We start from the raw sequence: 14,231 nt of genomic DNA, 5'->3' as shown, positions 1-14,231 counted from the left end.
AAATGTAGTATTTATGACCAATGTACTCTCCCTTGCTACAGAATACAAAACACTGAATCATTAGAGATAGATCATCAGGGAGCTCACATTAATAATCCTGTCTAACGTCATTATATACTACAGTCTCAGAAGCTAGGTATAAGCAATAAATAATACATCAAGATATCTCAGTTACATGACAGTTCACACTTGTCTGCGAAATGTTTACAACACATAAAGGCTACCAGAAATATTTACCAAATTAGCTGCAAAAATAAAAGTAAACTAAATCTTAATCAGATGATACAGACGTGGGTAAAATATGCAGGGAAAAAACTTGATGACTAAACAAAAAATAGCTTTTCAATCTAAAAATATAAAATCACAATTAATTTTAAAACTACCACCTATAAAAGCAAAGCATTATTAATTATACACTACCTGTAACACACAGCAAAATGGGCATATGCAGCTACAATCCAGTTGTGATGGCCAGCTACTATTAGCACCTTTCGTGGATCCACAGGAAATCCTGTTGATTTTGGAAAAAGAAATATTTTACATTCTAAACTGGGGGTTGGCAAATTACAGCCCCCAGGCCAATTTCAGCCTTCTGCCTGTTTTGGTTAATAGTTTTGTTAAGGGCTGGGCACGGTGGCTCACGCCTGTAATCCCAGCACTTTGGGAGGCAGAGGTGGGCGGATCACGAGGTCAGGAGATCGAGATCATCCTGGCTAACAGGGTGAAACCTCGTCTCTACTAAAAATACAAAAAAGCAGTGGGGCGTGGTGGCAGCCGCCTGTAGTCCCAGCTACTCAGGAGGCTGAGGCAGGAGAATGGCGTAAACCCAGGAAGTGGAGCTTGCAGTAAGCCAAGATGGCACCACTGCACTCCAGCCTGGGCGACAGAGCGAGACTCAGTCTAAAAAAAAAAGTTTTGATGCTTACTTGTTTACATATTGTCCATTAGTGTTCACGCTACAATGGCAAAGTTGAGTAGGTCTGACAGAGAACATGTGGCCCACAAAGCCTAAAATATTTAATCTCCAGCTCTTACCAGATAAATTTTGTCAACCCTGTTCTAAAGATTCAGAGAAGACAGAAGTTTACGCAACATTTTAAATAAAAATTAAGTGTTAAATGAGACCTTTCCAAGATATAAATGATAAATCTGGATAAAAAAGGAGATGAGGCAAAAATCTTTAAAAGTAATTACTCAGTATCACCCAGAACTAAAAACATACGTATTTTCTTTTTCTATTTCTGTAATCTTTGCTTACCTAGCCTAACAGTTTCTTCTCCCGTTCCAGACAGAACAGGCTGCGTACCATTTCCCCGGGCTTCACTTTCTGTAGAATTTAGTCCATTTCTAGAATCAGCAGATCTGACTGTGTTGTTTATCTTACGACTAGGAATACCTATAAAGAGAAGAAGAAAACAAATACATTCCTAAGTTCACCTTTCAAAAATTAAAAATATCACATTGTAACAAAGAAACAAAAATGTGAGTTTCATTAAAGCCGAAATACATCTTCCAATGTAGCAAATTATTGCAAATAATTTAATTACAATTAAAAAATGAAATGAAAATGAAAAAAACAAAGACAAAATTCTGTCAACAGATTTCTGGTATTGTCACTGTTTACAATAAATAAGCTTTAGGTTACTGAATTAATGGGTAATTAATTCAGTCTGTCAGCCACTCTTTACGATTATGGTACAGGTATTATGTGTTAGGCACTATGTAATAATTTAACTGCTTTAGAACTGAATTTCCCCATACTTTCAAACATTTTTTTATTTGACAGGGAAGCATTTTTTAAAATGAAATCTTGCTCAGAAGTCCATTATAACACAGGTAAAAGCAGGCTCTTCTAACTAAAGTGGGGCTGAGGTGACACTGACTTATCTCTGCAGAATTCCTTAATTTTGCGAAAAAACAGTTTGACAACCAGTGCTCTAACATAGGGGTCAGCAAACTATGGGCCATGGAAAATCCAGCCCAATCAATGCTATTTATGTAAATAAAGTTGTAGTGGTTACAGTTAAACCTAGTCTTCATGTAGTATACACAGCAGAGTTAAGTGGCTGTCAGAGATCCTCTGGCTCACAAAATCTATCTGGCTCTTTACAGAAAAAGTTTGCCAAACCCCTGCTCCAATATATAATGTGACTTAATTTCTATAAAAATCAAAAGTTCTTACCATTTCTAACAGATTTATAGACAAAAAACTCAATAATCAAGGAACAGTTTTTCCTATTCATATGCTTGTACTAATGATACAAGGAATTTTTTTAAAAGATTAAATAAAGTGAAAATACCTGGTGGGGGCAAGTAACCATGAAAAAGGACACTGCCACAAGAGGAACGCTCCAATTCTTCACATAAGAGAAGCCTTCTTACTAAAAACATTTCAAAGCAAACTTGTCAAGAGTACATGCAAACAGAAAAACAGTACTCCATTTTTATTTTCTCTAGTTCAAGAGGATAAGGAAAGAAAAGGAAAATTTTAATTAAGTCAGAGTTGACAACATCTTTTTACTATGAAAATCCACAAAAACTAACCACTGAACAAGTCCATCAAAAATTAGGACCTGATATAAACACATTTCATTTAGGGCAACTTTCATATGAGTCAAATCATAAACACCAAATATTAAAAGAGCACATACCTAATGGAGTGATCCCGTAAAATTCTGCTTCATGCCTGAGAACATTAATACTCACTCCCCTACAAAGAAACAAATGATGTAAATTCTCTAACACTGGAAACCTGTATTATCATCTGAAGTGAAAGGAAAAAATTCTAGGTTCTTCATGTATGTAGTCATAAGGCTTTAAAAATTATTTTCCTCCTAATATTCTTTATTTCTGTTATCCTTAATCATTAAAAAGTCTAAATAAAAACTGCATGTGAACAAAAATATTCTGTTATCTACTTAAAAACCATATATATATATGAATGGTTTTTAAGTAGATAACAGAATATATATATATGAATTGAGTCACTAAAGGAGAGATTAGGGCTCTATCAGGCTAGTACAAATAAATTGTCCAGAAGGCAAATGATAGAATGGAAACCGTTCTTTTATGGCATTGGTTGCTTTTAACTTTTTATCGTAATTATTTCTATACATATCTATCTTAATCTCCCCAATTACACTATAAATTCCCTGCGAGCATGATCTATTTCTGATCTACGTTTGTATACCTCACAGTGCCTAGCATAGTGCTTCTATAAAATAGTTATGTAATAAATATTTGTTGAACAAATAAAATAGAAAAAAAAAAAAAAGACTAGTCTTGGGAAGGGCTATGTTATCCAGATGAAATGATGCAACTTCATAGTAGTAAAGTTAACTAACATGAAATAAAATTTTTAAAAAATGGAAGATTCAGAATTTATTTATTTATTTATTTATTTATTTTTTTTTTTTGAGACGGAGTCTTGCTGTGTCACCCAGGCTGGAGTGCAGTGGCGCGATCTCGGCTCACTGCAAGCTCCGCCTCCCGGGTTCAGGCCATTCTCCTGCCTCAGCCTCCCGAGGAGCTGGGACTACAGGCGCCCGCCAACACGCCTGGCTAATTTTTTGTATTTTTAGTAGAGACAGGGTTTCACCGTGTTAACCAGGATGGTCTCGATCTCCTGACCTCGTGATCCGCCCGCCTCGGCCTCCCAAAGTGCTGGGATTACAGGCTTGAGCCACCGCGCCCGGCCCAGAATTTATAATACTAATAATTCATTTTAGGTTTCAGTTGTGATTTGTCCTTATTTTAAAAATATTCCCCAGCCTTGATAAATATATACAATTACCATGTTAAATTGTTTTTATTTGTGAAACTGGTTATGACTAGTTTAACATTAAAAATGCTTAAAACTTTGTGTCTGGGGGCAGTGGCTCACGCCTGTAATCCCAGCACTTTGGGATGCCGAGGTGGGTGGATTACGAGGTGAGGAGATGGAGACCATCATGACTAAAACGGTGAAACCCCATCTCTACTAAAAATACAAAAAAATTAGCCGGGTGTGGTGGCGGGTGCCTGTAGTCCCAACTACTCGGGAGGCTGAGGCAGGAGAATGGCATGAACCCAGGAGGTGGCGATTGCACTGAGTCTGGGCGACAGAGTGAGACTCAGTCTCAAAAAAAAGCTTAAAACTTTCTTATTCTATTTTGAAACTATTTGTGTTAACAGTACAGCAGTACTGGCCAGAGGCATGATGATAACTCACTGCAGCCTCAAACTCCTGGCCTCAAGGGATCCTCCTGCCTCAGCCTCTTCTCTAGAGTAGCTGGGATTATAGGTGTGTGCCACCACATCCAGTTTCAGTGTGAGGAAACTTTTAATCAAAGTCTTAGTAAACAAACAAACAAACAAAAAACCTTTTCCGACTGGGCGTAGTAGCTCATTCCTGTAATCCCTGCACTTTGGGAGGCTAAGGCAGGGAGATTGCCTAAGCTCAGGCGTTTGCGACCAGCCTGGGCAACACAGTGAAACCCCTTCTCTACTAAAATACAAAAAATCAGCTGGGCATGGTGGCATGTGCCTACAGTCCCAGCTACTCGGGAGGCTAAGGCAGGAGAATTGTTTGAACCTGAGAGGCGGAGGTTGCAGTGAGCAGAGACCATGCCACTGCACTCCTGCACTCCAGCCTGGGTGAGAGAGTAAGACTCCAACTCAAGGAAAAAAAAAAACAAAAAACCTTTTCTTTCATAAAGTATACGAAAAACACATATTTATCAGTAAGAATTTACTTTAAAGAGTGCATTTCTTACCTTAAGTCTAGCTCTTTTGTCCGAAGAAAATTTAAAATGGGTGCAAATGCTGCTGGATCTCTATCAATAAATATCTGTAAAAAAGAGAACAGTTTTATTTTCAAATTACAAATTAATCTTTTAACTTTAATATCTGTAACACTAATAGGGAACGAAGTCTGAATTATTTAAATACTATATTTCCTTGTTTCCACTCTTAAACTTTAATGTTTCTAAAATTGGAATGTAGTCTGTGTGCATTTCATGAGATGGTGTCTTTTTCTTCCTCTGAATAGTTATTATTAAACTAATATTTTAATACATAGAAAAAATCTTGTCTAATAAAATCACTTGTACTGATACCTTTGGTAAAAGTGACACCTGAGGAAACACTTTTATCTGAAACAGTCTAGAATTCAATTCATACTTTGAAAACATAAATAAATAATACTTTCTTATACTGTTCAATCATTAAAACTACAATGTACTTTAATAATGCACATGGGGTAATTGAGAAAAGTAAATACTGCACACTGCTGTCAAAAGTGGAAAAGAATACTATTCTCATAACACTTTTACTAATCTCAATTTCCTTCAGAGCTGGGGAGAGGTAATGACAATTTTCTTTTTTTAAATAAAGCACCACAGAATACATAAGAGGAAAACAAATTGCTTAAAAATATAAAATACTTAACTGGTAACTTTTGTTTGTTTGTTTTGAGACAGCGTCCTGCTCTGTCATCTAGGCTGGAGTGCAGTGGCAGGATCTGGGCTCACTGCAACCTCCACCTCCTAAGTTCAAGCAATTCTCCCGCCTCAGCCTCCTGAGTAGCTGGGATTAGAGGCACCTGCCACTACGCCTAGCTAATTTTTCTATTTTTAGTAGAGAGGGGGTTTCACCATGTTGGCCATGCTGGTCTTGAACTTCTGACCTCAGGTAATCCACTTGCCTCGACCTCCTAAAGTGCTGGGATTACAGGCATAAACCACCACACCCAGCCCATAATTGATAACTTTTTATGGAAATTTACACTAACACCTATTTTGAATCATTTACAAAAGATCTGGCCATAAAACCTGAGCAACTTTTAAAGCTTATGTAAATCAATTACAAAGGGAAATGACAGCCAGTAATAAAACAATTCCTACTATGATCAACTATGTATATACAATCAATGAGATTCTTCTAAGCTTTATACATTTTCTTTTGTTTTCATTAGAGCAGATCAAAAATTGAAGAAACATCACAGATTTGTGGAGATCATATTACTGATAACTTTTTATAATTTCACATGGACATATCTGCCTTTGTTGCCTTATTTCATCTGCAAATCTCACCACAGCAAATAAATACCATTGGTCACTTTGTTGCCTTCAAATGGATAAACCAATTTTTTTGCACTGAAACTTTACAATTCTTTCCTTCCCTCACTGTACCAATGCTGTACAAACAAATTTGCAAGGTTATTCTCCAAAATAAAATAAAAAACTGTAGGACTTTACTAATTTAACCTCATATTCTAATATAAAAATATCATAATATTTACATTTATCCACTTACTGTTAAAGTTTCAATTATTGATCTAAAAAATATTTCTTCTAATGCCAATGTAAGCTCATATCCTACAATCTCTCTAATCATGAATACTTAAATTGCCATATATAGTATTCCTTACTTAGGGATCTTCTCTGATTATAAAAAACTACATATGACAAGAAATAAAATTATGCCACTTTCATTCACTGATTATTAAAATATTAGTTTTCCTACATTCTTAGAGTAACTATATGTTAGGACCAAGCACTATAAGCATTAATTTAGGAATATGTATCAATTATTATTATACTCACAGCACCAGTTTCATCTCGAAGTGTTGAAATTCTCCCACTCAGCAAACTGGAAGTCATTAATAATCTAAAGTTAGTTTTTAAAATCTGAGTATAAACGAATGTGCTAATTCTTTACCAAATGTTAAAGACCACTAAAAGTAAGTTATCTATCTTCCAAGTTAAAATATATATATATATTAAGAGTTAACCTTTTTTATTAAAAAAAAATTTAATTGATAAGCATTATTATGTTTTGGTAAATAAATGTATTAAAATATATACTAAAGAATTATAAGACATACCTGGAAAAAAAAGAATCTGGAATCCACATAAGAGTTTGTCTTGAGGTACTAAATCTGCAATTAAAAATCATCTGGTATTATAAGTGAGAACATGATTTGAAATTTCAGTATTAGTTAACTTGTTTTAATATGCTGGCTAATGATTTACAAGATGTTTTATGGTTATAGCTGTACCAATATATTTATTACAGTTAATATTTGTAAATGTTGCTACTTTCAATTCGGAGTTAAGATTATACAAGCAGCTCTCAATAACAATAAACAACTAGTTACCTGCCATATAATGCATCTTAAAACACTACTTTCCAATAAGCTAATCTCTGCTGAAGAATCAACAATTAGCCCATCACACCAAGTCTCAACTTCTCAGTATAACATTCAAAATTACCTTCAGGTTCCATCTCATCTCTCCAGTACAAATGCTGGTTTTCCCCTCTAATAGGACAAAACTTCTTCATATCCCCCCAAAATTCATGCTTACTACCATTTTGGTATCTTTATTCAGCTAGATCACCCTCTTCATGTCCAATAATTCAAGATCCATCCATCTTTCTTGATACCACTCAGGTTTTACCTTCCCCGTAATAGCTTTTCTAAATATCCTATCCTGTATTATCTCTTTTTAGGCTCATAGTAATTTCACTGTAAATTACTCATTTAACACCTTCTTTATATGCAATCTTGGGCTATTTGCAACTTCTGACTTCATTCATTCAAAAATCATTCAGCCAAATACATCACTGTTCTGAGGTTGTCATTTGATTAAGCTTGTATATTAACTACCAATTCTGGGAGGATCTTTACCAAAGTACAGTATAATAGACTCGGACAGCAAACCAATAATTTATGTAAACTGATATGGCAAACAAAGCAATATAGTACTTGTTCAGTTCAGCCCTCCTCTGAGTATTTTCATTTTAAGATATCACCTTGAACTACAATGTTACCTCACCCAGCCTAGCAAACTTCTACTTTCACTCCACATTTATTTTGTGGCATTATATGAAATCCCTAAATTTATTTTTACCTTTCATACTTAAACTAAACAAGGTGACTGAATAGTGGCACTAGTTACCATGCACTATCACCAGGAAACACAGGCCAAACCCCAGCTAAAATGGCTAAGGGATGTTTCCCAGACTGCGCATGTATATACTGTATCACCCGCCTATTGTCTGCCATTACCTAAATTGGCAGCCTGGAACTATCAAAAACGTGGAAGTTGCTTACTTTTTTTTGTCATGCTCACTGCAGCATAACAAACCTCAAAATGCATCCTACTTCCCATTCCCATCTTCTAAGTGGGATATTAAATAGCACTGGATTGCAGGCCAGGGTGACTGTGACTACCAAGGCTTATACAGAGTAGTGTCAGAAGTCTGACAGATCTCTCAACTTTCCAAGTCCATCCAGGCACCTGAGGCAACAATGGCTCATAATATTTTACATATCTTGATAAATGGATTATCTGTACATTCACCTTTCAAACTCAGTTTCAGAAATGGATTTTGTATTAAAAAATTAGATGTTGTTTTTTCTTAAAGCCAGAGAGGACGACCTAAAAGCATTGTTCTTAGCACCTAGCACACACTCAGTAAATGTTTACTGAAACTTATGTGTGATAAACAGAATCACACTCTAAAACTCAGGTAAATGTTCTGTACAAAACAGAGACTTGATTCTTCTGTACGATCTGCAGGCATTTTATGGTTACAACAGAGCACTTTCAGAGTACACTGGTGTTGACACATAGATGTCACTAAACCGCCCACTTAAACCATTTAGCAGTATCAGTCTCAGTGTCAGTAACAGCAGAAGCCGTGTATGCACTGTTCTATAAAAAGTGCCTTAGTCTCCGAAAGAAATTTTCTATCATTATCAAAACATGCTTTCCAATCACAATTAAAAGTTTATCTCGGCTGGGTGCGGTGGCTCACGCCTGTAATCCCAGCACTTTAGGAGGCCGAGGCGGGCAGATCACGAGGTCAGGAGATTGAGACCATCCTGGCTAACATGGTGAAACCCCGTCCCTAATAAAAATACGAAAAATTAGCCAGGCGTGGTGGCGGGCGCCTGTAGTCCCAGCTTACTCAGGAGTCTGAGGCAGGACAACGGCATGAACTCAGGAGGTGGAGCTGGCAATGAGCTGAGATCGCGCCACTGAACTCCAGCATGGGCGACAAAGCGAGACTCTGTCTCGAAGAAAAAGAAAAAAGTTTATCTCCACTTCTTCCCACTTACAACTTTACAATTTGTAAGGAAAAGTATTCTTTCATTGGCTAACTGAAGGAAAGACAGTAAAACAATTCATTTATTAAAGACATTTAAATATAAACTACAGTAAGGGGTACTTTGGGGAACACATAGAAGTTGACTACTAACTAATTTCATAGGTTATGGACAGTCTAGGTGTTTACAAGCAGTTCCTATGCCCATTTATCTGATTAACAAATGAGTCACTTTATCTAAGAAAACACTGCAAGTACTCCTAAATGCATTTCTTAGTAGACTCTTAAGAAAAAATAAAAAATACACAGATTACCCTAGTCACAGAAAACTGACTTGGTCCAAAATCAAAGCAAATCCAGTCAATGGTAAATTGAAGGATCCAAGGATTCATACATCGCAGATTCACTGTTTTAGAGGCCATCAAATTCATTCCAAATGAGGACAGCTTATAACTTGCAATCCTTTATATTCACCACTTATTCAGCAATTGTATTCCAAATAATTAAAATTATGTGCTACTTAGAAAATCACACAGGTCTACTTAAAATCATATTATCAGTTTCAATTTTAATCAGCATTTTGGGGAAAGGTTAGTAACCTGGAATTTCTGGGCAAAGGAATTAGACCCTCATCCCCACCAATTTTTTTTTTAAACTTCTGGCCCCAAAACTAGTCTCAAATATAACTTCATGAAAACTAACACACTTAAAATTACACATGATGAGCATAATCATTTGAAAGCCTTTTCTGTTTTGATTTGTTTTTTATCCTATACCCATAGTGTCCCAAGAATAGAGTCATGTACAATCTGGTCTCAGCAAAATAATTACTAAAGAAATTTGCATATCCACAGTTATACTTTATGCAACTTGCCTCCTACTAAATTAACTTGGAAGCAATCTAATTAGTTATTTATTCTGCACTGTAAGTACTGATAATGCCACTAACCCTTGCATTTCACATTTATTACTTCAAATTCCTATAACAATCTGATAAGGTTGGTACTATTGTCTGTCACTTTACATTTTAATAGACTAAGCATCAAAATATTTGTCCAAGGTTGCTAGGCTAGTTAGAGATAAAGCCTGGGAACTGAAAACATACACCTGACTCAAAAGCTCTTTGTCCGGGAGTCCTCAATGGCTAGTCCCAGCCCTCTTGCATGAGGCCCAAAATCACACTTACCAATAACAGAATTAATCATGAATTCAGTCATAGTGAATTCACTTCATTACTTTTTGTAAATAATGAATACTAACAATTCTAAATGAAACTTCATCTTCTCTACTTTCTGAATCACCCACAAAGTATTAAACCATAAAAATTAGTCATTTCTATAATTCCTTTGAGTATATCCATTTTCATATCTATTCTCTTGAGAAAAAAAAAAGACGTTACCGATAGCATATGCTTCTCTGCTCCCAACAAACTCTCCTTTTGAGTTTGACTCTATCACTTCAGAACTTCAATTCTATGCCACAGCAGTTCCTGAACTTCAATGGCAATCATATCAGGATTTTTCTCTTACAGTGGCTTAAGTGACTATGTTACATTGTGTTTTGTACAAGATACAGGTGACTTCTAGATCTCATCTAGCTCTAAAATGCTGCACGAGTGTATGATTCAAAGAAAATCTAGTAAATATTCTTAGAATGTGGAGTCGGATGTTGTTTTCTACGGGCCATACCATTACTACTTATTTTATAAGCCATTTTATCTTAACAATTTTCTAGTTTTTTTTAATATTTCCATTCCCACTAACAATTTCATGTCTTCTAAACTGTTCAAACCAGTAATATATGTATTATTTTGTATCTCTGCTAATATCATTTAGAAAAAATTAGAACCTGATAAGCTCAAGTTCCATAATTAATGTAAACACAAGATAAAATGTTACAGTGCCAGGCTGAGACAGGAGAATGGCGCGAACCCAGGAGGCGGGGCTTGCAGTGAGCCGAGATCCCGCCACTGCACTCCAGCCTGGATGACAGAGCGAGACCGTCTCAAAAAAAAAAGAAAAAAGAAAAAGTTACAGTGCCAAGATAACCGCCTTATGAGTTAAAACTTTTAAATGAATTCTGCAGTCTCTAATAAGAGTTCACTCAGTATTAAGCCATCCATACAGTAAATAACAATACTGCTTAATTTTTACGATAATATTGTATGTCCTTGTGAATGTCTGAAAAGAAATATATATTTTATATATATATATATATATATATATATACAGGCACGGTGGCTCACGCCTGTAATTCCAGCACTTTGGGAGGCCGAGGCGGGAGCATTACGAGGTCAGGAGATCGAGACCATCCTGGCCAACGTAATTAAACCTCGTCTCTACTAAAAATGCAAAAATTACCCGGGCGTGGTGGTGCGCGCCTGTAACCCAGCTACTCGGGATGCTGAGGCAGGAGAATCGCTTGAAACCAGGAGGCAGAGGCTGCAGTGAGCCGAGATCGCGCCACTGCACTCCAGCCAGGCGACAGAGCAAGACTCCGTCTCAAAAAAAAAAAAAAAAAATTAAAGAAAAGAAATACATTAACTATCAATAGCAAGTAGAAACCAGCGTAGGGATTGTAAATGATTATACTGCTACTCTTCAGTATAATCAACACACATTGCAGGCCTCCTCTTTCGGGGTATTCCACAAGTTACCAAACTTCCAATATTTTAACGTGATTTTAGGAAAAACTCCATTTCTTACATTAGGAGACATAAATCTCCATAAGACTGGTTTCTATACAACTGCAATAACGTTGTAAATTACCTGTTTTGATTTGGGGGAAGAGGAAAAACCCTAAGAACGAAGTACCATGGTTTTCTGTGTTAAATTCTAGAAAGCTATCAAATGTTTAGGATTAAAGCACTACAGTAGACATTTTTTATCACTACGGTACTAAGACATTAAAATACTTTTAAAATGCTGGTTGAAAATCATATGCTCAAGCACAGAAAAATACACTGTATTCCAGAGCATTTCCTTGTTTATCTCCTACCAAGCCTAAAACTCAACTAATCTTTCTTTCAAACAGCTGGCAAACTCCCTTTTCTGAGAGGAGTGACTCATAAGTTATAGGAAATCCACAAAAACTATGATTTTTTTCCCCCAACAAACTTAATAACAGGCACAGAAGCGGGTGGAGGGGGGGGCGGAAGGCCAGAAAGAGAACAGGCAGAGAAGAGCACTCAGTCTGTTTACTCCAGGGGCGCACCGTGCCAATATCCAGAGCTTCCTAAAAGCAAATGTTCAAACTGCAGTTTCTGGACACACTGTCCTAAAAGTTGAACAGATCCTTCAAGCCCATGCACCAAGAAATTCTGAAAATAAATAACTAGGTACTGCAAACCTACTGTACTCCCATCACAGAAATCTTTCAAATTACAAATCCCCTAATTAGGCGCGGAAAGGAACACCGCACTCTACCCTAAGAAAACCGACACCTCGTTGACCAAAGAGAAAGGAAGGCAGGCTCATCTCCAACATCCAAACCACTAAGCCAGGCTTCTACTAAATAAAGTCCTCAAATACACTCTAATCTGAGATGAGGTAAGGAAGGCTGTGTAATGGTTCTCCTTGCCTGATGGGAGGGGCAAAGGTTGGCATTCTAGGACAGCAGCTACTCTGCCACATGGGCCCGGTCCTCGGTAATTCCAAGCGGCCCTTCTGCCTCTCCCTTCCCAGAGCAGATGCTGCACCAGTTCCAAAATCCGCCCGACGTTCTTCCCGCCTGGAGGCCTCCACGTTCCCCTCCAGGCTTGGCTCCCACACTCGCCCTCGTTCCTGCGACTCTCGGTCCCCCGTCGACACCAGAAGGAGGAGGAAGCCGCCACGGCATCCCCGCTGCAAGCCCCCTACCCGCCGACTCACCTGGTCCCCCCCACGTTCAGTTGGACGATCTCGCCGCTGCCAGCCGCTGCCGCGGGGAAGCTGCCGCAGTGCCCTCCCGCCATCTCCGGCGGCTCCGGACGCGCTCGCCGCCCTCCTTCCCCAGCCGGGACCGCCGAGCCCGGGGCTGTAGCCCGAGGCAGCGGCGACGGCTGCAGGGCCAGCGGGGCGGCGGCGGCCGGAGGGCGGGGGGTGCACGGGGCTTCCCCCACCTTCCCGGCTGCCGGGCGGGGCTCACTAGCTTCTGCCCCTTCCCGGGTCAATCCTGCTGTGCACAAGGGCGGCCCGGCCTCCACCTTTCGCGGCCTCCAGGCCGCCGGGCCGCCTGGGCCTCTCCTCCGTGCTCTGCTGCCACCGACGCCGCCACAGCCTGCCTGGGAGGAGGGGTCACCGTTCGGGACAAAATACCGCAGCGCTCACGCTTCGCCCGCCACTGCCGCCTAGATGGAGGAGGAGGAGGAGGAAGGAAAGGCCAGGGAGGAGCTTCCCAACGCCGCGGGGCTGGCGCATAAGGAGGCTAGGGGAATGTGCTCCTGGCCAGCCGCCTGCCCACGCGGGATTCCATTTCCTTCCTCCTCCCCACGAGATCCCAGCCCCTTACCCTTTTACATTTCAGATTTTCTAAAACGAGGAAGCTGATTTGCAGATTGAGGGCAGATCTGGGCAAACCATCTACGGATCTTTATGACCCACTTTGTCAACGTGGATTGGGAAAGGAAAAACTAATCCTAGAGGTAGTAAAAGTTGATGCCTAAATGTAGACAGTGCAAATGCAGGGAACATTTGGAGATTTTAAAACCTTATAGCGTTTACCCCAGAAAACTGCTTACTTTACCCTCTTCAATTTAATCCCCAATCTCCCAAGCAGTTTTTTTGTTTTGTTTTTTGTTTTTGTTTGTTAAGCAGAAAGGAAACCAAAGGACGAAAACCCCTAGGCTGTGTAATGTCCAGCAACCTATTTCTGGAATATAGTAAGCACTCAACTAATGTTAGCCACACGCAGAAAACACACAACTTTATGCGCTTGTTTATTTGTTTTTGCTTTAAACGGTATCTATTCAAACCCAAAACCTTAGTGGCTATTAAGATATTTTTTAAATCGGAATACTATAATACCTGATGCCCTGCTAACAAAGACTAACAACGATAGTGCGTTATGTTTCAGAGGTCATTAGTTTGTGGTACTAAATTCTTAACATCAATTGTTTTGTCATAGTTGTACCATAATAATTCAAACTGATTATGTATCTG

General features: G+C 38.6%; 1 protein-coding gene across 2 annotated transcripts in view; it reads right to left on the bottom strand.

Moving 5' to 3' along the window:
- Window positions 1-13,541, bottom strand: part of KCTD3 (potassium channel tetramerization domain containing 3) — a 58,082-nt gene extending 44,541 nt beyond the window's left edge. The window contains exons 1-8 of one of the 2 annotated variants that reach the window (XM_055233798.2): window positions 12,963-13,541; window positions 6,866-6,919; window positions 6,585-6,630; window positions 4,755-4,828; window positions 2,652-2,710; window positions 2,301-2,381; window positions 1,259-1,396; window positions 421-511 (exon numbers count right to left, since the gene is read on the bottom strand). In XM_055233798.2, the coding sequence (XP_055089773.1) occupies window positions 421-511; window positions 1,259-1,396; window positions 2,301-2,381; window positions 2,652-2,710; window positions 4,755-4,828; window positions 6,585-6,630; window positions 6,866-6,919; window positions 12,963-13,045 (626 nt within the window). In that variant the 5' untranslated portion in view covers window positions 13,046-13,541. The remainder of the gene's footprint in view (window positions 1-420; window positions 512-1,258; window positions 1,397-2,300; window positions 2,382-2,651; window positions 2,711-4,754; window positions 4,829-6,584; window positions 6,631-6,865; window positions 6,920-12,962) is intronic. The other variant, XM_055233797.2, reaches the window with a different exon arrangement.
- Window positions 13,542-14,231: the final 690 nt, after the last annotated feature.

The sequence above is a fragment of the Symphalangus syndactylus genome, chromosome 19, assembly GCF_028878055.3.
Source record: "Symphalangus syndactylus isolate Jambi chromosome 19, NHGRI_mSymSyn1-v2.1_pri, whole genome shotgun sequence".
In the NCBI taxonomy this organism is placed as follows: Eukaryota; Metazoa; Chordata; class Mammalia; order Primates; family Hylobatidae; genus Symphalangus; species Symphalangus syndactylus.
The sequence above is the reverse complement of the archived record's forward strand: the minus strand, read 5'-3'. Positions and strand labels throughout refer to the sequence as shown.